This window comes from Cygnus atratus, chromosome 7, assembly GCF_013377495.2.
Source record: "Cygnus atratus isolate AKBS03 ecotype Queensland, Australia chromosome 7, CAtr_DNAZoo_HiC_assembly, whole genome shotgun sequence".
NCBI classification, from domain to species: domain Eukaryota; kingdom Metazoa; phylum Chordata; class Aves; order Anseriformes; family Anatidae; genus Cygnus; species Cygnus atratus.
This window is the reverse complement of record NC_066368.1, coordinates 31,346,353-31,369,898: the sequence shown is the minus strand read 5'-3', so window position 1 is coordinate 31,369,898 and position 23,546 is coordinate 31,346,353. Positions and strand designations below refer to the sequence as shown.

Below are 23,546 nucleotides of genomic sequence, written 5' to 3'. Positions count from 1 at the left end.
CACCAGAAAACAAGCTTTGACAAATTGGATATTGTCTGGTGAGCAGCCAAGTGCAGTCCAACAGGCAGGGGTTGGAGCTGGGGTTGCCACTGTCACTCCTGTGCTTGCCAGCGGGAATCCTTGCAGCACAGCTCCTGTTGGCCCCTTTGGAGTGACAGAGAGAGCAAGTCTAATTTGTAGTCTTGTGTGCATGTGGGATTTCAAAAGCATGAAATTGCTTTCTTTAGAAAGCAAAATGCATTGGAAACCCAAATCTGCACTTGGATGTAGCAGACTGGTACATCACTGTAAAATACTGGGTACTAAGTCTCCTCACTGACAAAGCCCAATGCCTGCTTGAAACCAGCCTTTCAGGTATCGCCCACTGGTGAAGAACAGAAAGGGCTCTGTATGTAAAGCTGAACTTCTGTATTATAGACCCCTTGCATGCCAAAAGTACAACTTCTTGCATGATGTCCTTCAAATTCCTTCTTCCTATGAGCAGCTTCTTCCAGACGAGCTGCAGTTCCCCTTAGTCAAGAGACAATAAAATAAAAACCAAAACAAAAACCGATCAGTTGCAATGTTTACCTTGGATACAATACAGAAACAAGTTGGAATGTATTTGCATAGCACTAAAGCTAATGTTGTTAAGACCTTGGACCTACTGTGAAAGAACACCTTGCTGAAATTTAGTTTTGATTTCACCGATTATGATCCAATTAAAATGCAGTATGTGCAGGATTCAGTTTTACACGGGGCTTTTTCCAGAAAGCTGATAGACTCTGAAGCCAAGGAACAGCTATTTCAAACTTGTGTCTACCTAATATATTTGTATACCAAAAAGCATACTAAATATGTGTATTTGTTGAAAAAATGCTGCTATATCTTTTGGCACAATTTATGGGAATTCTCAAGTTGTGCAGAAAAAAATTTCTTTGAAAGTCTGGTGTGGGCAGGCGGTGACGTCCATCAAAAAGACAAAGATTATCCAACAGTAGCAATTGTGTATGGAAACCCAAACACAGCTGTGTTCATGGATAGCTCCAGTCGGGCAGAAGGGAGGGTGACATTTTTAGGCTCTTTTGAAAAACAGATGTCTTTTAGGTGTTTCTTTTGGAAAATCACTCAAACATTTAAGTCCTTGACAATAATCTATGCATGCAACATGCCTGTTTCTTTGAAGCCAGTAGAACTTTGAAATGCTAAGGGATAACACCATTTTTCTTCTTCCTTTTTTCTCCCACATCTTCTCCCCCACCCCAGCCTGGTTAGGCCTCTCTACCTCATTGTGTGCAATGAACTGTTAGCCAATTTAAGATTTCACAATGAAATACTAAAAGATTTTTTAAATCTACATTGAAGCTAACTGATTTATTCTGAATAATGAGAGACTCATGGTTGGTTCATGAATTGTTCATAAACACACAGAGGTGAAATTCATCAAATACATTATTCACCCAAACCATATCATTATTCTGGTCTTTTCCCTTAGAAGATGAAATAGAAGATTAATCCCTACGGCAATCTTATTTCCATACCTGTAATCTTTCGCTGTTTCTCCTTTTCTTCTAGAACATCCATGCTAATAAGTTTACAATAGACCGTCACAGTGGTGTCCTGCGCATCAAAACAGGGGTCACCCTGGACTATGAGAAATCAAGAACACATTTTGTTGTTGTCGTAGCCAAGGTATAAAGCTTTTTTCAAAAGTAGAGGAGATGAAGGGTTGCATTTGAGAAGGGCGGCTTAGGTCAAATAGAGATATGGCTTAAACAGTCTCTGAAATAAGCGTAACACTGAGGCAGCAGACTCACTCCGTCTGCCACATCTGGCGGTATGATGGGTAACGTGGAGAAGTGAGGGAGGAAAGGTGACCAGCTGAGTAACATCTGGAGGCATTTGGTGGTGGGTTTCCCACATTTAGATCAGGCTTCAGTGCCAGGGCAGTAAGTCCAGCTGCAGAAAGTCACCTGTGCACTTTAAGAGTCACCTAGAAGCAAAAGAGTTGGTGTATCAGCCCCAGCTTTGAGAAGTGTCAGGCTGTTTGGGCAAGTGCAGGTGCCCAGGGCTCCCTCCTATTGTCCAGCACACAGCCCTGCCACAACAAAGGGGCAACCCCCTGGCGGGCAGGCAGTGTGCGTCACTGTCGTTAGCCACAGGAAGACAGAGGAGACAGCTGGACCCAGAGCAGCACACAAGTGACTTTCATGGAAATGGCTGTGGATGCTTTTCTTTTACCTCTCTGCTGCCTTGTGGCAGGATCTTACTCGAATCCTGCAAATGTTGCTGCACGTCCCTTCTTTCCACTATCGTTCTCAGCAGTGCTGTGCCTGTGGCACAGCTAGGATTCATAACAGGCATTAGAAGTTTATGGGATTCTGAAGTAAAGTCTCTCAGGATCCTGTGCAGAGCTGTCACACAGGCAGAGTCACACTGGTGGAAAGAAAATGATTTTGCTGCTACTTACGGTGACTTCGAGTTTCTCATGTTTTATGAAAAGTGTATGGATCATGTTATTTATTTAGCCAGGGTTCATTTGAAGAGAAATAACAAAAATTTGGTCTAAATGCTGCCTTTGAGCAGTAAGGAGGAAAAAAACCTGTCTCTCCCCAAAAGAATGGAAGTTGCAGAACAGACACAGCAGACGTGCTGAACAATTCATACGAGCATGACTACTGACATCCAGCCAATGCTCTGAGACTGAGACTGTTAAAAGCTTCTGAAATTGTGAGGCATTTTTCTAATTGGCTCTGCTGTATCGATAGCACAGAGTTGATTGCAGTAAAGTCCCCAGACACTGTTTATACACGGTGGCTCTCTAACAGTTTCTGACTTTGTGCTCCTCCGTCCTTTCACTTATGTCACATAAGAGTCCCTAGGAGACTTTGATCGCCTGCACTGTTTAATTTTTCCCTGGAAATGCACTACTTTGTTACCTCACATTGTCTTGAATTTATGGCAAGACTATATGTAGGATGAAAAGCTGTAGATCTTGGTTGCTGTTTTTTTGCACCTGTTTCTAGCTTTCCCCTTTCTCTCTCTCTCAAAAAAAAGCTGAATTTCCTTATCCCATCTGTTCTTGACAACGGATCGTATATAATTGCATATATTGTCACAACCACCTTAATAAAAGAAATTACTTCTGAGACATTGCAAGATGTCTGCCTAATCAGAGAGGAAGCAGGACAAATGGAAAAGAGAAGGGAATAGGAAAGTAGAGATGAGTCTGTGTGTTAAGAGAGAGAAGGGATTCCTGGGACTGTGCTTGTGAAGACTCATGAGGTGTGTACAGTGCCATAAATTGATTTGCAGATATATTTCAGCAGATTTTTGATGATCACTTCTCTTCTAGGACGGTGGTGGGAAGCTCAGGGGAGACAACAAAGTGTTTTCAGCCACAACAACGGTTACTGTCAATGTGGAGGATGTTCAGGACACACCTCCCATGTTCATCGGGACTCCCTACTATGGATATGTCTATGAGGATACACTCGCAGTAAGTGCTGGTTTTCACCTGTAGGAGAAGTGCAGTCTTTCACATCTCAGCCAAGGTGGACCCATGCTCTAGGCCGTTTGTCCTGTCCCCTTGATGACAGGCAATCCTGACATCCCCATAATGCAGAATACTTTCTGCTTAGTGGTGGCAAGATAGGCAGAAGGGGCCAGGAAGTCCATCCAGGCCTGAAATCCATCAGATTATGAAGCAAGCAGAGACATACTTAGCAGAACCACTTATGAGATCTCCTAAGACTGCATTTGTTGGCACGTGTCTGCTGCTGAAGATACTACTTCATATATACCACAGACAAACCAAGGAGTACAGTGAGCTCCTGCCTGTGCCATCACCTCAGGAACTCCTAATGGCAGGCTTGCTTAAAAGAGAGTGTAGAGCTTAGAGTTAATTCATTGTATCCACCATGGTGCCTTCAGCTGTATATTATTCTTGATGTTGATGATGCTTCCAGCTATATATTATTCCAGAAGCTGCACACTAATGAGTTGTCCCCATATCTACGCAATGGCATGATACTGTATATGGATCAGTTTTTACCCTGATACATAAGTTTTGATTAAAATTTTCTTTGTACGTAGGATGAGAAGTGGTATCTGCTTATGAAAATACCCAACCTTAGACTATTGTCGGTGTCTTGGCACCCTGTTCACCTGATCTTCCCTTGAGTTTCAGGAGAGATTGTGTCTTTACTTTCTGTCCAGAACTCCGATGTACACTTCAGCCCTTGCATGACTATATATTGCAATTCAGTTCATAGGCTGTTACATTTCAGCAGCGTAGAGGAGTATTGCTTGTGTATTTTGAAGAAGTTCAGAATGAATGATATTATGTATATTGATTTATTCTGCATAGTTGCATATAGATCTTGAAATAACTATCAGGTACACATGGGAGTTAGTGTTTACCATGGAAACAGGAGTCAATAAATGTTAATTACATCCAACCTGAGCTCATAATTTACACCATTATGATATTATAATGATGGAAGCACAAACAGGTCTTTCCCAGTGTGAGTTTTGCTATTAGAATGAAATCCACAGAGAGAGAAGCTAGCAGATTCCAGTGTTGTTTACACATTTGATGTTAATTTTGTAAACTTGCTTCTTTTCTCCTTGGTGGAGTTGTCAGGATTTACAAGTACTGTGTCACTTTCAAAGGGACTGCGCTGCATTTTGCCCTATAGGCAGATTTTATTGCAGCTTCCAGCATGAATGATAATAAGTACAGTTTTGTATTTCCAATTGCTCTAACAGAACCTTGCTCTCATCTGAAAAATTCACTCAAGGCTTGTCATCAAAATGTTCCCTGTTGCCATTTGTGATTAACTAACAGTTTCTTCAGTGTTCCTGTTTTTGCAGTCCAAAACAGTAGCACTTGAATTTAGAGGCCTAAATTGTGCAATTCATTGTCAGTTGGGTGAGCACTGCAATGCTGACAGTCATCATCCTTTGCAGTTGATAGGAATAGTCACGTGAGCAAATGGTCTCCAGCGTACAAGCTCTGTATGTATGGCCCACGGCCATGTTACTCGCGCAGACAGACAGCGAGGCTTTTAAGGACAGTTAAATCATCATAATTTTCGTCACAATTTTATGCCCTAAATGTTCAATGAGGCAAGTTGCTTTGTGATCCTTGGTTTGCTTTTGCTGCCTGTCTGAACTTGTATTGGGTAGTACAAAAATGATCTGATGACCCCTCAGTGGCTGCCTGGGTCTCAGCATGCCATGGGGCACACAGCAACACCAGGAGCCTGTCCAGCAGCTACCAGAGGGCATCTTGGTAGTGAACCAAAATAAATCTCAGGTCTCAGATGGGTTACTCCAAATCCTTTGCCCAAGCCTGTGGCTGTGCAGGGTGTGCAGCTGTTGCACACCCATGGCACCAGCACTGCCACAGTGGTGGGCAGGGGCACCTCGTGGGGAGTGGCACAGTGTGCCTGCCAGTCCTCTGGTGCTCACCTAAAGGTGAACTGGAAAAAAGGACAAGAGGCTGGATGCAGGGAAACAGGTACAGTATCTTGACAAGCACATGGCATGCCCTGAGACTGCAGCAAGCCCTGGCCTACCTGGGGCAGCTGGGGCCCGTGTGCTGAAGCACGATACTCTGCTGTTGGTGCAGGTAGTGTCATGGTGCTGGAGAGGGCAGGTCACACAGGGGCCTCACAGGGAACAAGTGGTGGCAGGGTCATCCCTACTTTGTGTAGAGGTACCATGTATGAGCTGTAACATCACTGGGAACAAATAAAATCATCAGTGTAGGAATGACACAGAGTTGGTCCAAGGAGTAGCATCCTTCCTGCTTGGCAAAGCTAAGCACTGATTTTTCTAGCTGGGAGTCAGTGGTCCTCAGTGTGTTCCCCATGCAGCATGAGCAAAAGTACCCACTCTTCCTTCCACACCTCGCTGCAGAAAAACTTGCTGAAGTTCAGTTTATTAATACACAGTTGCGATATCATTGCTTTTTGATCTCAGCACACAAAGTAATTTCCCATTTCTCCTCAGGGCTCTGAGGTCCTCACTGTTGTTGCTCTTGATGGAGATAGAGGAAAGCCTAACAGTATTCATTACTGCCTCGTGAATGGTGAGTAGACTTGGCTTGTAAGAAATCTGAAGAGAAGTCAAAACTAGATATGACGTTAAATTAGAGAGGGATTGCTAGAGCTTAATAAAGCTGAGACAGACTCGTGAAATAGTGTCAGGTATCTCAAACAACTCCAGGGCCCTGTCTACCAGAAAACAAGATACGATTCACTGAGTTTTAGTATCGGCTTCACAGAACTACGCATGGAGTTGTTAGCATGGCTGATTTGTTAGGCATCAGTAGCCTCCTCGCTGCTTCAAAAAATGTAAAGGGAAATGCATTCACTGCCACTGAGCATCTCCATCATTTAATCTGGGAGACAAGAAAATGCACTGGGAGACCCAGACATAGTATTTAGAGGTATATTTCTATTAATATTGTCATTGAAGTGGCTAAACATTCAAATGTCTGGTTTCTTGGAAGAAATTATGTTTACTAGTGAAGAGAGACTGGCTGTCCAGGGCACTGGAAGTAGGTATTATCAAAAGATTAATGCTTTTCATCAGCAATTCTGAGAGTGTCTGTAGCATGTCTTTTAATAGCATAAAAACAAGACTTAGCTGAATTGATGACTCAGTAGCTGGTGAAGTCAACAACTTAGATCAACTAAACTGCAAGCTACAATTTTAGTTTTGTTTGGTTCTCTCTTCCTCCAAAGCAGGACTTCCATGACAACTGGGCACCCTGACTCACAGATGTGAGAAACCCCAAAATTTCATAAAAGAAATATGAGGTTTAGTTGAGAACTATGCAGAAAGTTCTTCATTGTGTTATGTGATCTAAAAAGCAAGGTCTAGAGTGGACGGAGAGGGGTGCAGTTCAGGTTTTGTCTTGATGTGGGATGGGACCCATGCTAAGGTTCCTTCTCCGCTGATGCAAGGAGAAAAGAAAGGCAGAAACATTGAGACAAAAGGTAGCAGAAGAGAAAAACAGATGGAAAATGAGAAAGTAAAAAAGGTGGAGAATGAGGAGTAAAAACAAAGAAATGGGACAAAAAGAAGCTAGACAAGGGAGGAAACTGAGGAAGAGAGAGTAAGTGGAGGCAGGTGAACCAGGCAGTGTGTGAAAAGGAAATAGGATTAATGAGAAGAAATACTGTATTTCCAAAGAAAGTAGAGGACCACCTGCTATGGGAGAAAATGGAATAAAAAGGGTAAGCGATTAGGCAAGAGTGGCAAATGAAGATGGAACGGGATGACAGACTAGTAGCATGAAATGGAACAGAGGAAGGGAATATGCGTTTAGTGCATAGAAAGTTGATGAAATAGAAAAGATTACAGCAGGTGCCTGCCCCTGCACCTCAGACCCTGACCTGAGTCATGACAAGCCATTATTACAATAACTGGAGGCTGACTAACAGCAAATGGGAAATTATTTATTCTTTACAAGTGTTTTTTTTTTATCCAAGGAGGGTGAAACCACTTTAGAAAGCACTCTAATCCTCTGAATGTGCTATATGGAGGAACACGTAGTGCTACATACTCTTGAGTTACCAATTTCCCTGTGGTACCTAGACAATAACGCGAGGTATTGTGGCTTGAAACCACTATTGACTTCAGCTTCTTCTCAGTCAGAATGTTCTTTCCAGGCCAATGTATCTTAATAATTGACCAGAGCATGATTCAATATCTGTTCATTGTTGTGCCTAGTATACTGTAATGAAGTTGCAGTTATTGCAGGTATTAGCAAAATGGGACACTGTCAGATGGTTTAAAAATTAGCACTGGAATTGGGTTAAAGAAAAAGAAAAATGGCTTGGCTGTCAGATTATTATCCTTTATTTCTGAGCCTCAATCTCGTTTATTTTAAAGGTTTTTCTCTTTTCTCCTTTCAATGGTAGGCTCTGCCACAAAGCATAGACTATGGCCAATACCATGAGTGAGGTAGCATGCAAGGGTGCCCGTAGCCCTGTGGCAGAGCAGGGCAGGGCCCCCTGAGCTGTCGGCTGGTCCCCTTCCTGGGCACCTGCCTGTTTTTGGCTGTGACAGTGAGGTGGGTGCAGACATTGTGATGAGTTGCTGCTGCCTCTTTGCAAGCTGGCATTTGCTTCAGTACATATTCACCAGGTCTAAAGGGATCACAGCCCGTTCACATTCTGTTCAGAAAGATGAAAATTAGGTTGCAGGGGCCAAAGTCAACCCACAGCCCTGTTCTGCCTGTGGATCAGACTCAGCCTCAATGAAAAAAGCCTGAGCTTTACCTGAGGTTCTCCAAAATCCCTTTTAGTTCAGGCCAGCCTTGCAGAAGGCTGAGAGGTGTTTTTTATTATTATCAGCTGAGCATCTAAGGGCAGATGTTTCTCAAGAGACACTGTTTGCAGAAACAGAAACTGTTTCTTTCAGATTGTCAAACTTCTCACCTTAGCTGATATTACTGAGAGAAATATTCTTGTTTCTCAGACTTAACTATGTATGAATTTGCTAATTAAAATGAGGACTGTCTATTTTTGTCTAAACCAGCATATGAAGAAGACAGCATAACAGAAATGAATACCAAATTTGCATGCCGGGTTGCCGAGTCTAGAAGGGAAACTGACCAAGGTGGGGGAAAGGAGAATGAGGGCAGCTGTCCATATGAGTAGGGCTCTGCCAAGCCATTCCTAGGGGAGGAATCCCTCGTTGGCCTCCATCTGTGTTTTCACCACACCGTGACCAGGCATCAAAATACTTTGTTTTTGAAAGGCAGATGCAGATCTACTGATAGGGATGGATACACATGCAAACAAAGATATGCTTAATGAAGTATATGGCTGATTGATTGTGCTTGTTCAGAAAACAGGAAGAATGGCCTGTAACTAGAGTATCTTGGTTTATTGCAGGAAGTGAAGGTTCCTTTGAGATCAGCAACACGACTGGAGCCATTTCTGTTATAAAAAGCCCAAATCAGCTCAAGAAGGAAGTGTATGAACTAAAAGTTCAGGTATGCTCTGTGGTCACTTGAAGACTGTTGGTCTTAAATGCCCTAAGTAGTCATGATTGTCTAAAATAGCTCAATTTATAGCCCACTTTACCTGTTTTAAGAGCTATATTTGAGCAGACTGCCAGATAGTGTAAAACAGAACAAACTGCTTTTGTTCCATGAGATATGATGTCTCAAATATCTTCTTTCAGGTGAAGTCATCTTGTCCTAGTTTCATGTCTGAGTCTAGAAAATCAAAATCCTTTGCAATATGTAAATAACTGTTCTCTGTATTTTCAAATATTATTGCTGGACTGGGAATTGATGTCTTGTAACTACTATGTGATGAGACAGGTAACTGCGAAGTCTGTGATTAGTAATAGGATTGGGGTAGATCACACTGTGTTGTGTCAATAACCACTCCTGAAGCATTGATCAACCACGTACTAATAAATAAGTGCTAATGCCCTGATGAGCTGGTATCAGTATGACTGTCTACATTATTTAAGCAATTTCTAAAGAGCAAGGATTTAAAAATGTAGAGTTAAATTGTGAAGACTCTATCAGTTTTCCTCAAGCAAATGTGTATTAAAACGATGAGAATTCACCAAGGTAAGGACAATATTGTCTGAAGACAGTTTTAAATATAGTATCCCCAAGGGCACTCTGTCTGCTGGTGGGCTTGAGCAGCTGGCTAACCCTGAGAGATTGTAGGGTTCCTGTCATTCAAGTTACACTCATCCACCCATCCATCCATCTTCCCATAATCCCTCTGTTTTATGAAAGTCTGTTGGCACTTCTCAGATTCAGGATTAGTCAGGCCCTTTCAAGTTCTTCCAACCTCCTAATTGTAGCTGTGGCAACCTGGAGCTTGGTGCAGGCTATAAAACCTGCCTGTGGGACCGAAAGGATGTTGTATAACCCCATGTAGGTAGTGACATGTGCTTCTATTACAAGAGTAGCACCATTGGGTTGCCTTTGAAATCACTGAGAAGGGTCAGCTTCTTTAGAGTCAAGACACATCAAACCTTGGCTCAGACTTCAAAATGCCCCTGGAGAAGCCTTCAATAACCTTGGGAAAATGTGTCTCCTAAGCAAAGTGCCAAATGTTAAAGCAGAGATAAAAATACCTGGCTGTGTAGCAAGCACAAGCCTCTATTTTGGCTGCATTCAGCAAAATTGCTTGTTTCTCAGCAGTACCTCCAGATTGGTTTGCACACCAGAGAGGATGAGTGGGAGCAGCTGTTAGGGAAGGAGAGCAATGGCTGTGTGCCAGGAGGGCAAGTTTTGTGGTCACTGAATGAAGCCTGCTGGATCTGCCTGGGCCTGGCTCACCCTGCTACCACCCCTTCCTGGCAGACCCATTTACAGGGATGTTCTCCACTTGCTGTTGGTGCAGTTTCTTGTTCTGACCAGATGCGTAGCAATACATTCAGTGATACATATGGGAATTTAGGCATAATTTACAAATAAATTTCCCCTAACATCTAGTCAAAGTAGTGTTGCACCTTGGCTGTTGCTGTCAGTTCTAACTGTGTCTATTTCAAGTTGAGGATCTTCTTTCCCAGCCTCAGAAAGAGGTACAACAATCTTTCAGGTAAATTCAATCTTAGTTGCATGTTGCAGAACTGTAATATCAAATCAGTGAGGATACTATTTGTTCATAAATGGGACAACAAATTATGTGATTGAATTTAGCACTACTCTACATCTGACATGCTTTAAACAATTGAATTTTACTTCTTCAGAGCAGTTTAGCAGTTTAGTGCCTTTGTTTTTGAGCCCGTTGAATGCAAAAATGTCTTCTAGAGATACCTGCTTTGTTACAAAAACACCAGTCAGAGTTTCTGTGCTGACAGAAGAAATGTCTTAGGTTCAATCCAGTGAATTAGACTGTGTGTTGGAATTGTTTAACTTAGATTTCATCTTTCAGTTCAGAAAAACGCCAGTTAAACTTGCTCATCTGTACAAGCTCTATCCAACTTAAATTAAGCTTGTCTAGGCAGGAAAGCAGAATTGTAAATCAGAGAATAAATCTCAAAAAAAAAAAAGTCTCATTCTGCTTTTTCAAATTTCCAGCTGCCTAAATACAGCAAGTACGGTTTTTCCTGTAGTATTTCAAAGCTGCTGTCCTTCCAGCAATGCAACAATCAAATACCTGTAGTACCCCAGCAAATTTAAAGTTCACCTTCCCTTTCTATTCTGTCAGCACTTCAGGCAAGCAATTATCTTGTCTTTATTAGATTATCTGTCTTTAGAGAACTGTTTTCATCTAGGGTGATGTACTAAGCTCACAAAATGAGGAGAATTTTTTCATCAGGATTTTGTTGAGACTGGTATATTACCATAACCTTCTAATCATCATAAACTTCAGTGTGAAATGGACTGAGATTTCTAGAGAAATGTAAGCCTGTGAATCTGTGCACAAAATCACTGTGTGTTGGGGTGATTTCTGCATGCAGAACAATATCTGAACGTGGAGCTGAGGAAAGAACCAGCTGCAGCTAAGAAGGGAATATTCCCTCATCGTTTTTCTCTTCTACCTTCTGTAGGCATCAGAAGTCAGTCCAGAAGGTGATGTCTCTGCGTATGCTTTTGCCATGGTGACTATAAGGGTGGTCGACCTCAACAATCATCCACCAACGTTTTACGGAGAAAATGGTCTCCAGAACAGATTTGAACTGACCATGTATGAGCATCCCCCAGAGGGTGAAATCTTGAGGGGACTGAAGATTACAGTCAACGATTCAGATCAGGTAAGTGGAATCTACCTGGACTTTGAGTTTTCCTGCCCTGTTTCCCAAAGACGAGTAAAGGCTGTCAGGATTGGCAAATGTCTGGCCACTTTTTTTTCTTTTTAGGACCTCAACTGTTTCACCTGCATTCCCAGAAAGTTCAGGGTAGACAAAGTATTTTTGGGGTCCATTACCACAGAGAGTTTGGAGCCAGAAGCATATTTAGTCTTTCATATACCATTATGTCAATGAGCAGGGTGGTCCTAAAGCTGCAGTCCAGCTCTTGGGGCCACTGAAGTCAAGCAGTCCTTATTTCCTCTATCTATTGGTTCTATTCAGTTGTTGTCAGTGTAATGTCCAAGAACATATTCCCTGTAGAGATTTACTTAGGGCTCCCAATCACTTTAGTAACTTTAAGTGCAGTTGCTGTCTGTATCTTCTCTAGCCCCTCTGGAAACAACACGGTTTGTACCCTTACATTGTTTTTATTACGGCATATTATCCTTCTGGCCCTTATGTTACAACCAGAGTCTGCAGTGCATACTTTGAGAAATCATTCCCACTGGAGTGATATTTTTAGGTAATCTGAAAAATTATGCCAGAGCCAAACTAACTAACCAGATCAAAGGAAAGAAAAGAAGGCTCCATTCATCTCAGCCTGATATCTAGCTGACCTCTGATACCCATAGGTACTATGGTGATGGTTGCTATAGGGATCCCTAAGCTAAATACTGTATGAATGGCATCCATCTGAGTTAGCCTTAGGTTAGGTAGTGACAAGAGAAAGCTTAATGCATCTGAGAACTGTATTGCTATTGGAAAGAGTGCTCTTATATAACTGTGCTCAGTATTGTGCTGTTTTGACTGTATTGTACTCTATCAAACCCACTAGCTTCTTCCCCCTCCCTCCTGCTGCTCTGCAGCAAGCAGATAAATGACTGCTTTCAAAGCAGTGCTACGTCTATCCTGCTATTGTCGCAGAGGATGTTGCTGCAGAAGAAAAGAAACAAAACCCATCTCTTCTATTTAGAGACAAAACATATATTTATCATATGTAGGCTGACAAAATATTCAGGGCTGCAAGTTAGGCTATAAAATAAGCAGAAAACATTGCTAAATATACTGTATAGATTTCTCAAGAAGCTTCCTAGTACTGTGTAAGGCATCACTCTAGGGGGATTGGTTTGCTTTTGTTTTAAGGCATAGAAAGCAGTGTTTTCTCTTCTGCACAAGAGTTCTATATAGCAAAGAAAATTCAAATCATACATCAGTTTGTCACAGCCACTGTTGCCCCTTTAGGAGAATGGGTTGCATAGGTGAGAAGGAAGTTATGAGCATAGCCTGTTTCAGGCCAAAAGTTCAATGGAAATGCCATCTTGCAAGAACATCATACGGAAATTTCTCCCTCTACTCTCTTCATCTGACAGACGCAGCTAAGGACTCGGTGTGTTGTCCTTTCAGTCATTCCCGTGTCTCACGGCTGTCTGCTTTGAGACATGCAGAGAGGCTTGCTCTGAGCTGATCTGGGTTCAGTGCACATCACTGTCAGAAATTACACAGCCATTGGAGGGAGGCAGTTCTCTCCCCACCAGTGCCACCATCCTAAGTACAGAGGACTTCTTGTGGTCAGATATTCAACTTTTCCCATAGTCCAGCAGTTCCGGCTTTTTTTGCATGCTTGGCTTTACTGCCCAGAAGAAGAGAGCCTGTTGTCCCCTGTGTAGCTGTGGGGGTTTGTATAACCAAAAAATGCAAACTGCTGTGCTACGCCACACTGCTGAGCTTAGATCCAATATCACTCTGGTTTCCTTGTGGGTCCACCGCTGAATACTTTTGCTCTTGACATGGTTGCAGCAAGAACTGCTCATAACAAGCCCCCTGGGAATACAGCTGAAAGTAAAGTTTTCCTGTTTGAAAGTTACTGTTAGAAATTCTTCATCTCAAGATTCATGCTAGGAGCAAAACAGGGCACCAGCCAGGCACTGAATGTGGCTGGTTGTCACAATGTAATCATGACATTGTTGGAGAAATTGGTGAAGTCAGAGAGCTGGTTAGGCGGGCTCAGCTCATTTTCCTTCTTCCCCTGTAAGACACCGATGTGAGAATCCCCACTTCATCTTTTTTCTTCTGTGCTCCAGTTAATTTTAAAGAGTTGGTCCGGCACTAGGGCTCCCTGGTCCCAGCTCACACACCAGTGGTGGTAACCTTCTAGATTTTGCTGCTTCCAATTTCCTCTCTGGCTAGGTTTATCTATGTGATGGGATTTGTCTTCTCACTTCACCTGGAGCTATCAGATGTTTGCCACATTTTATTCTGCAGAAGCGGAGCTCATTTCTGCTCCCAAGTGCACCAACTTCCAGTAGGTTTGGTGGCTGTAACTCTGGGCTAGCTTTATCCAGTCAGTGCAAACTGTCAGGTACCACCTCTGTTTGGAAATTGCACATCTTCATGGCTCTGCATCATCCCAAGAATGAGTTCTTAAAGGTAACAGGTTGGGTTTTTGAGAGGTCTGTTGTCCTGACTCAAGCAGCACAGTTGTCTTTCCTTGGCAGGAACCAGGAGAAGGCAGGACTTCCTTGCACATGGTAGTGTCCTTCTCACCTGCACTAGCTGGCAGCATGCAGTAGAAAGCCCAAGACTCCTTGCCAAAAAAGTGCCTCTCGTAGCCAGTTCTACTGGAGGGTTTTTCCATTATGACTGGAAGAATAACCAAGCTTGTCAATCTACTTACAGAAAAGCTACGTGTTTTGTGACCAGGGCTGGAGGGATTATATAACTAAGCTTCTTAGTGGTCTCTTTCTCAGGGGATGGAGAACAGAGGTCTCTAAGCAGTAAGACTGATGCTAATTTTATACAGCCTGAAGAAACAGAGCCAATGTAAGCTGTAAGAAATGAATCGTTCACCAAAAACAATGCAGTATCTGCTTTTATTCACAGGGAGCCAATGCTAAATTCAACCTCCGTCTTGTTGGACCTGGTGGCATCTTCCGAGTCGTTCCCCAAACTGTCCTGAATGAGGCTCAGGTTACAATAATAGTGGAAAATTCTGCTGCTATCGACTATGAAAAATTCAAGGTGTTAACCTTCAAGGTACTTCTGCTTTCTGTGTCTTCTCTGCCTGTGTATCTGATATGTGTATGATGGCTTACATATCTGATGGGATTTATCTTCTCAGTCCACCTGGAGTTGTCTGATGCTTTGTCAATGACATTATATTCTATGTAAAGGACACTCATTTCCACCCTTGGTTCATCAACTTCCAAAAGGTTTAATGGATGCATCTGGATGCAATTTAGTCCAGTCAGTGCAAACTGTTGACTATTATCTCTGTGAAAATTGTACATGCTGTTGGCGCTGAGTCATTCTAGACTGAACCCTAAGGGTGTTATTTCTTCTCTTACAATGATAAATTCACAGGGTGAAATCCTAATTTCTCTGGAGCCAGAAATTCACCTGCTTAGTTTTAAGTAATTTTTTTCATGATCATGCTTTTCAATATTGGCTGGCTGAAGATCCCAGCTGACTGGAAAATTATTTCCCAGAATTGCTCACTGCCTTTGTCAGAGCATATCTGTATATATGGCCTTTTACAGACTGATCTGGGGCTATCGCACCCATGCTGCAAGCCAACCATACAAGAACCAGCATTCATCTAAAAGCTGGAAACTTGTATTATCACCTTCCCTAATGGATTCATCAGTTCATAAATGAGATAATTAAGTAGTATGGTTTGTGTCAGCTGCCTCTGAACATGAATATAGATGTTTGGTTCTGTCTGCATCAAACAGTGTAGACAATCTCTGTAGTCATAAAAAAAAAAAGTCAAAACTATATAGCTGAGTGCAAACACGCCAATTTTCATTTTATACACAAAAAGGTGTTTTTAGCACAGTTCAGAAGTCAGACTTCCTGGATTTTGTTCTCACCCTTACCACATAGTTTGTTTTGTGTCCTCAGCAAGTCACAGAATTACAGAATATCCTGAGTTGGAAGGGACCCACAAGGATCACTGAGTCCAACTCCTGGCTCTGCACAGAACTACCCAAAAGTCCTTTCACTGCAGTATGCTTCATGTCTCTTCTTGTAGTGTTGGTTACTCAGTTTGAGCTTCATGGGTTATAGATGCTACAAAAATATGATGCATCATTATTGTATCAAAATGAAAGATTCAGAACGGGTTATAAAATGCTTCTGAAACTAATTATAATAAGCATACAGTTATTCAGGTTAAACTGCCAAAAGACCAGTAAAGAAGCTACACATGGCCTCCTCATGAATGCTAATAGAAATGGAAGCAGTTAATGTGATTGGCCTGAACACTGAAAGAATTAATTACTAGGAAAAAGAATATACATCTTTTTAACTTGAGTAGTTATTCTTTTTTGGGGGGTGGGAAGGGAGGGTGAAATTATTTCTACAGAAGAAGGACTGTACAGCTTTGCTAAAAATGCAGAGCCTTTGTCTAGATTCCAAATGAAGAAGGTGCAGCTGAATGATACGGTAATAATGTATGACAGCAAATACTTTATAGAGACTTCATTGCCTTCTCCATTTCCCTGAAAAGTTCAAATCGCTTCCTACCCAGTTTTAGTTGGTAAAATAGTCATTCTAGTTAAACTTTGGGGTGAAATAGGTTCTTATTTCTATTTAACACATATCCTACAGCAGCTTTGAGAAGCTATTGTCATTTTTTTTCCCTGTAAACAATGGTCCTGCTCCTCTGGTTTGTTATTGAACAGCAAAATGCCAGAGAGGGATTAAAGTTGGTTGGACTGGGAGGTGCACTAAAGAACTACCTGAGGCAAAGGCTACTTGAGAAAATCTGTCTTCCGTTTAGGGCTGGCTTTTAAATACAGTTGGTCAGCATGACCTTCTTCATTTTCAGCTGTCCAAGAGCCAGAGCAGGTTTCCCAAGTTTTGGCAGCTGTGATAATTTGTACCTCTGTGCCCTCCAACCTGGCCTTTTAGAGCTCGAGCCCCTCTGCCAGAGAGGCCAAGTGTCACTGTCCCGCTGTGCTGGGACTTGTTGCCACAGACTGACCTGCTCTGGGGGCCAAACCACCTCCCTCCCTCCTTCATCAGCTCACAGGACATCCCTCCTTGACAAGAGCCTGGACCTGCTCCTCGCCTTCTGCAGACACTCACATCTCCCGCAGACTGGGACCAGATGAGGCTGCAATTATCTTCAGTTGCCAAAATCAAATCTATTTTAACAAATCACCTGCCACTTTTAAGACTATATCTGTCTGCTTTTCTGGCAGTTGTATTAATTGTTGCTGTGTAGTCCTCTGAAGAAACAGTTTTACACTATTTTTTTCTTCTCTCTGCTTATAATGAACTATATATGACTGCATAATACATTGCAGAGAAGTAATCTGACAAAAATCCCCCCCTGAGGGAAGGAAGATGTTGTCAGTATGTTGACATAGCTGGACTATGACTGCTGAAAGGAGAGGGAATAAAAATGAATGTAAAAAACAAAGTGAAAAGACTAAGCCCTTATAAGATACTTTAGCAGGGGCTGATACCAGCAGCAAAGATTTCGCTGTGGATGCTATAATTTAGTTATAGGTCCACGTGCATGATAAGCAGTAGGACTTTATCTGTGTGCTGGTTTAGAGCTGAGATTGCTCACAAGCAGATTTGGTGATGTCTGTATGACTACCTTCAAAAATGTAATTTGGTGAAACACCATCCGAGACTCCCAAGCACACAAGTTAGCACAGAGATGCAGTAACAAACTCCTCTTCTAGAACAGATGTGATCTGTAGTGATTCCAAGCAACCCTTTGGGGCTGAATTCTTCAAGAATCCTGTCACTGTGTGTTTTCAACTGTTATAACTGTTTGTAAGGTAGGAAGAGCTCCAGAAGATGGTACTGAAATAGCTTTTTCCCTGCCTACTTAAACTGCTCCCCTCCAAACCCTGTCACCTGTAGGTGACACAAACTTCTCCCAATCTAGCAGGGCAAGGACCTGAACACAGCATGTGCCTCTCAGCCAGTAAGTGGTGCCACCGCTGGTGGACCTCACACACCTCCCGCCTCAGTGGGGAACTGTAACACGGCAGGGGAAAGGCTGAGTGCCCTGCGAGTGGCACGGGGAGGATGAGCTCCAACAGCCTTTGTCTCAGGTGCTGCATGAAGCGAGCAAGGGACACCATGGCAGCCATTCTCTACCATCTGAAGCTCAAAGCTTCCTCTATGAAGCTCCTTTAAGAAGTAGTAATATCAGCTTTGTAATAATTTTCTGTGTTTTTTTGTCTTCTTAGCTTCTTGCAATAGAGGTGAACACACCAGAGAGATTCAGCTCAACAGCTGACGTGGTGATACGCTTACTGGATACCAATGACAATGTCCCAAAATTCTCCTCTGACTACTACATTGCCAGGATCCCTGAGAACTCCCCAGGGGGCTCAAACGTAGTTGCTGTAACTGTAAGTTTATTTATCTGTTAAGAAAATGCTCTCTTTTCTAGCTATTTATGGAGACAGTTCCAATACCTTAAAATAGTAGACAATGGCACCTCGCAAATATTACCGTTCATCTCCAGTTCCTTTCCAGAATCAACAAAACATGTTCCAATAAAATAAAATTTTAGGCAAGCATTCTTCAGAACAACAAATTTACATTTTTTTTTTTTTTTAATTAAAGGCCATCTGCTTTTAAGACAGATCACATGGTCTGTGAGTACTAAGAAAGCCCCAGACAAATCAATGTCCAGCAGAAAGATTCGGTTCTGACTAAGTGGAATTGGATTTACTGGATTTGCTTGCTTAAGTATGAGTAAAAGAAAACAAGATGCCTGCTTAGTTAGGTATAAGTCTCCTCCTCCTGGGAGGAATCTGGCAGCTAAATGCATAATTAGACAGTTAATGAGGGCAAGAATATAACACTAAAATGCTTAGAGCTGGGAAAGAAAGATCCCTGTTGAAGTATCGTCTCACTGTGGGAAGAATACGCTTATAGATTTTCCTGTGCTCACATTTCCCTAGAAAGAAAATCAGGGAAAATCAGGGCATTACATGGGTCCTGTGCTGGAGAAGCATTCCCAGCCATTAGATGCAAGCTGTACCCCTTTAATGCAGCTGCTGGGACTGGAAACGTCTCATGTCACAAAGCTCCTGGCCACATGGGGATCGGTGGGTGATACAAGTCACCTTGCAGAGGCCTCGGAGGTAAGGGTGATGGAGGCAGGTTGCCAGAGATCTCCAGCACAGGCTGCAAGTCACAAAGGAAATGAAATCATCATAATAAAGTGCTAAAGGCAAATTTTAGAACTGGAAGAATGAAAGAGGAAAAGGAACATAAGCACTACAAAAATGGTTGTTAGAGGAAACTAATAGGAATGCTGTAGAGAACAAAGACTCCAAACATCACTGTCTTTGCAACAAGGCAAATTAAAAAATTTCTATGAGGTGGGCAGAAAAAAAAATACAAAAAGTTTGTAAAACGCAGTGAAACTAACCATTCTAAGCCAAGGTATATATAGCATAGCTGAAGTTTCCATGTAAAATTTATTTTCATGTGATAACTCAGTGTTTGACCCAGATTCACAAATATACTTCACAAACTGAGATTCTCTGAGTACCCAGAATTACTATTCTGGCAGAAATTCCAGGTGTACAGAATGTTTCAGGAAAAGTTAGGCAGTCCCAGTGTAGACTGTGGTCAAAATTATGGGGTGAGAGAAACTTAAAACACTTATCAGCAAGGCTGATAGCCATGCAGGAATCAAAGACATTGTCCTAGTTTTCAGAAGAAGTAACAAATGTTTAATCAGGAAGATGAGTGAGCTAACCACCACCACCAGGAATTTAGATGGCCAGATACAATGGTACAATATAGCATCTCAGAGCTACCAAAGAAACGGGCTTATGGAAATTACTGTCACCAAATCAGTAGCTTTCCAAATCCTGAGCTAAGACTGGAAGCCAACAACAATCCTGAACAAAGATATCAACTGTTGTAGCATCTGCATTACTAAAAGTCACACAGACACAAGAGTGACTATCTCCTAAGCAAAGCTAAAATATTATGTGTAGTTTTCAATATTTGTTACGCATTACTTTAAACGGAATTGATTAAAAGAGCGGAACATTAAAAAAATCCTCTATGTACAGTAAGTAATTTTGGCCAGGGAATATACATTAATGCTAAACTGATAATTAGGAAGGCTTGAGAGTGGGCAGCTTGTGTCATTGGGATTGGCTTCGTTTCTTTTAAAGGAAAGATGTGTTAAATGTCAATGAATAGAGCCATCTAGTGGCTTTCTCCCTGCTAGAGCCTCTGGGCACCAGCCTGGCCAGGAGACAGGCAACGTCTTAGCAGCTTAATTGGGACACCCAGTGACATTTCTGTGTGTTAGATTTTGCTGTTTTCTAGGTGCACAATTGTTTGTGTGATTTCCCCCTAAAAATGTTCTGACAAAAGGAGGGAGTTTGGGTTTTTTAAGTGACCTGTTTTTCAAAGAAAAATGACCACACATCTTTTTGCAATTTAGTAAAGGATGACTCTCTTATTTTCTTTTCTTAAGGCTACAGATCCAGATTCAGGGCTTTGGGGAGAAGTCAAGTACTCTATCTATGGAACAGGAGCAGATCTGTAAGTAAAAAATAAAATTAAATAACCTTTAAGGAGAGTATTAAAAAGAATTTAGAAGAGCGGGCTCATTCTCGATCTGCTCATTTCCAAGGACGTTTATGCCATGTTCTTTGAGCTTTGTGGGGAAAAAAAAAATGGTGTGATCGTTAAACATCTGCTTCATCAACCTATGGAATTTTACCCACAAGCACCCAAAGAGATATAAGGCAGCTGAAGTACCAGTACACAGGATCTGTTCAATCACCATCTGAAAAATGCTTCTAAGAGAAATGGGAGATTTTGGTCTAGTTGTCAAAAGTCAATTCTGGGGGAAAAAAATTTCCTTGCTCTTTCACCTACCGTTCTATACAGCTGTACAAATAGTTTGGTTTGAACTCTTGCTAAAATAAATCAAAGAAGTCCAGACTTCCAAAGATATAAACTTTAGTTTTCAAGGCCAGTTGCACTGGATGTTTGAAGCATCATATATATTTAAAACTTGCAGCCCTACATCAGGGAAGAAGGGAATCCATTGCTTATTTGATTTTGTAATGATACCTGGTTTCTCCTTGCCTTGGGAACAGTGTGGGGGTAAGAAGGTCCTGATATGTTGTTTTTGTCTACACTGCTTCCATCCCAGCAGTTGCCGTGGTCCATCGGTTGGGGCTCCCAGCCATGCCTAGCATCATCAGCCATCACAGACATTGCTGCTGGAAGCTGCATCTCCTGGACGTGATGGGGCTGCAGGGCAGAACTTAGAAATGAATAAGCTGTTCAGGCACTCAGCTCCAGAATCTATTTTTCTCTGTACATTATCCCCTGGAGTTAAAGCTGAACTCCTCTTGTTAGGGTGAAAGCCATTTAGGAGGCACAATCAAAGTCCAAAATCCAAGATGTTAAGGGTGAACCTCTTCTGTAGCCAGAAGGGTACACATATGGGAGCATTTCCAGGATGGATTATTCTGAGCTGCTCAGTAAGTCTTTAAGCTATCTGCAGGCTGCATAGAGGCAAGCAGGCAAAGGTCATGCCATAGAGGCAGACCTCTCTGATTTAAAGTGTAACTGCTGGTGCAAAGAAGCTTGTGAAGGTTGTTGACAAAGGATTAAAAAAAAAAAAAAGCAGGTGAAAAAAAAAAGCAGGTGCAACTTTCTTCTGATTGGAGTTGTGGGGATGTTCAGGCTTACTATTCTTATGCTATTGAATGAGGAAATAAGGATGTAAAGGCACTTTTCCCCTTCTTAAATATGATTTTTTTTCTTTTGCTTGTGCCAGATTGGCATGGCTCTCCAAGGCTGGAATGATTTCCTAAACATTGAACTTCCAGATATGCTGAACACACAGATTCGAAATTTTCAATTAGGAGCATGTTTTTTCATCACAGGGTTGCATCAGTGGAAATGCAGTTGCATTGGCAGAAAGATGAGTTTTACCTGAGTAAGAGGAATAGTGGTAGTTGTTGAAAACATAACCATTACGTCATTAATTCTCCATCCAAAGTGACACTGGGAGTGGGGTACACTGCTGCAATCTCTTCACATCTCACTGCTTCTGTTCCTCCACTAAAATGGCAATGATGAGTGTGCTGTCTGTCCGGTGAGGCTGGGTTGGGCACTGAAGAAGCACTCAGCACAGGCACTGTCTCCTACCAAGAGTTTGCACAGCTCTTTCCACCTCCAGGTCCTAGCTTTCATCAAGACTTGTATTTGTATTTAACAGAGTAATGCTAACAATTGATGATTCTGGATTACTAAGTGCATGTTTTATAATCACTCTCAATTACGCTCACAGCTGAGATACGGAAAATATTTTGTCATCCTTTAAATTAATTAAAGGAGATATACAAAACATTTCATTTGTTAAAAACCCTGTTTGGAGCCTATGTTGGTAGTCCATTTACAAAAGACACTGCATTGGTATCTTCTCTGTAAATCTGAGCTTTCACATGTCACTTTTGATAGTGTCTCAGTAATTACAAATGTGTAGAAGTGAACTTGCTACAGATAAATCTGAACACCCTCTCCATCCCAGTGCCAGTCTGTGGAAAAGTGATGATTTTTGGAGGACGTAATGTGCCCTGCACTTCTGGGGATTTGAAAGCAGCCATTTTTCTTACCCATTCTGAGAAGCAAAGAGTTTAAACATGATATGCAGCAAACTTCCCTTAGCTGTTGAGGAGATATCAATCAATTTTAATTTATTCAGGACATTATCAAATACATTGTACTTATAAACTGAACAAATAGGCAGTTCCTTAATGTTTTAACATGAAGAAATTATTCTGGAGGAAGGCCATCGAGCTGAGCATTTATTTAGGACAAAGCCTTTAACAGAAAATGCAGCTAAAATGACTAGTGCACAATGAATAGAAAAACACCAGACACTGTGGTGTTCACATCACAGTCTGTGGTTTTTCAAGCCTAAAGGAACAAGCCAAAGATAGGTAGAGTGAATGATTCAGAAACATCAGCCTGACAGGAGGAAGGTGAAGAATACCAGTCTTTGATCTTTGGGCACAGTATTTCAGTGTTTAGAACCCACCTTTGCCCCAGGCTATAAATATATGTTAGGTTACCAAAAAAAAACACTCAAAATCTCTCCGTACTTCTTTTTTCAGGTTCCTAATCCACCCATCAACAGGTATAATTTACACCCAGCCCTGGGCTGTATTAGATGCTGAAGTGAACTCAAAGTATAATTTCTATGTGAAAGCAGAGGACACAGATGGGAAGTATAGCCTGGCAGAAGTGTTCATCACTGTGCTAGATGTCAATGACCACTCTCCAGAGTTCAATGAAAACATCCAGGAAAAGACGATGATCATCGGGTCACCAGTGAAGATAGAGGTGAGAAACAACACAGTGTCACAAAGCAGAGTGCTTTGGAAAAGCCCCAGCTATGCAGTTTATTGCTCAAGGATCATGATGAATGCCTGAAAGTTGGCTTTTCCTGAGGCTTTATTCTGCACATCCATTTGTACGTAACAAATGGATTAAAGCATGGAATAATAGTATTTACAGACTGCTGAGAAAGAGAAATAAATTCTATAGGCAAAAGATAAAGTTCTGTTACAGTATTTGAACCATTAGCTGGTGGAGGATTCTGGATTGTACAGTGATCATAAGAAGCCCAAGTAAGATGAATGGATGAAAGTACAGGGTTTTGAATACTTCACCTTCCTGCCATGCCATTGTGCTCAACCACACAACTTCATCCCCTTCACTTTGCAGAACTATATATAGTGATCCAGTGCAGAACA

General features: G+C 41.8%; 1 protein-coding gene across 1 annotated transcript in view; it reads left to right on the top strand.

The window, feature by feature from the left end:
• CDHR1 (cadherin related family member 1) overlaps positions 1–23,546 on the top strand; it is a 43,402-nt gene that overhangs the window by 12,171 nt on the left and 7,685 nt on the right. Inside the window, exons 7-15 of the mRNA XM_035541241.1 lie at positions 1,555–1,671; positions 3,335–3,478; positions 5,998–6,076; positions 8,895–8,995; positions 11,527–11,730; positions 14,647–14,799; positions 17,979–18,143; positions 20,243–20,310; positions 22,905–23,133. Coding sequence (XP_035397134.1) covers positions 1,555–1,671; positions 3,335–3,478; positions 5,998–6,076; positions 8,895–8,995; positions 11,527–11,730; positions 14,647–14,799; positions 17,979–18,143; positions 20,243–20,310; positions 22,905–23,133 — 1,260 coding nt within the window. The remainder of the gene's footprint in view (positions 1–1,554; positions 1,672–3,334; positions 3,479–5,997; positions 6,077–8,894; positions 8,996–11,526; positions 11,731–14,646; positions 14,800–17,978; positions 18,144–20,242; positions 20,311–22,904; positions 23,134–23,546) is intronic.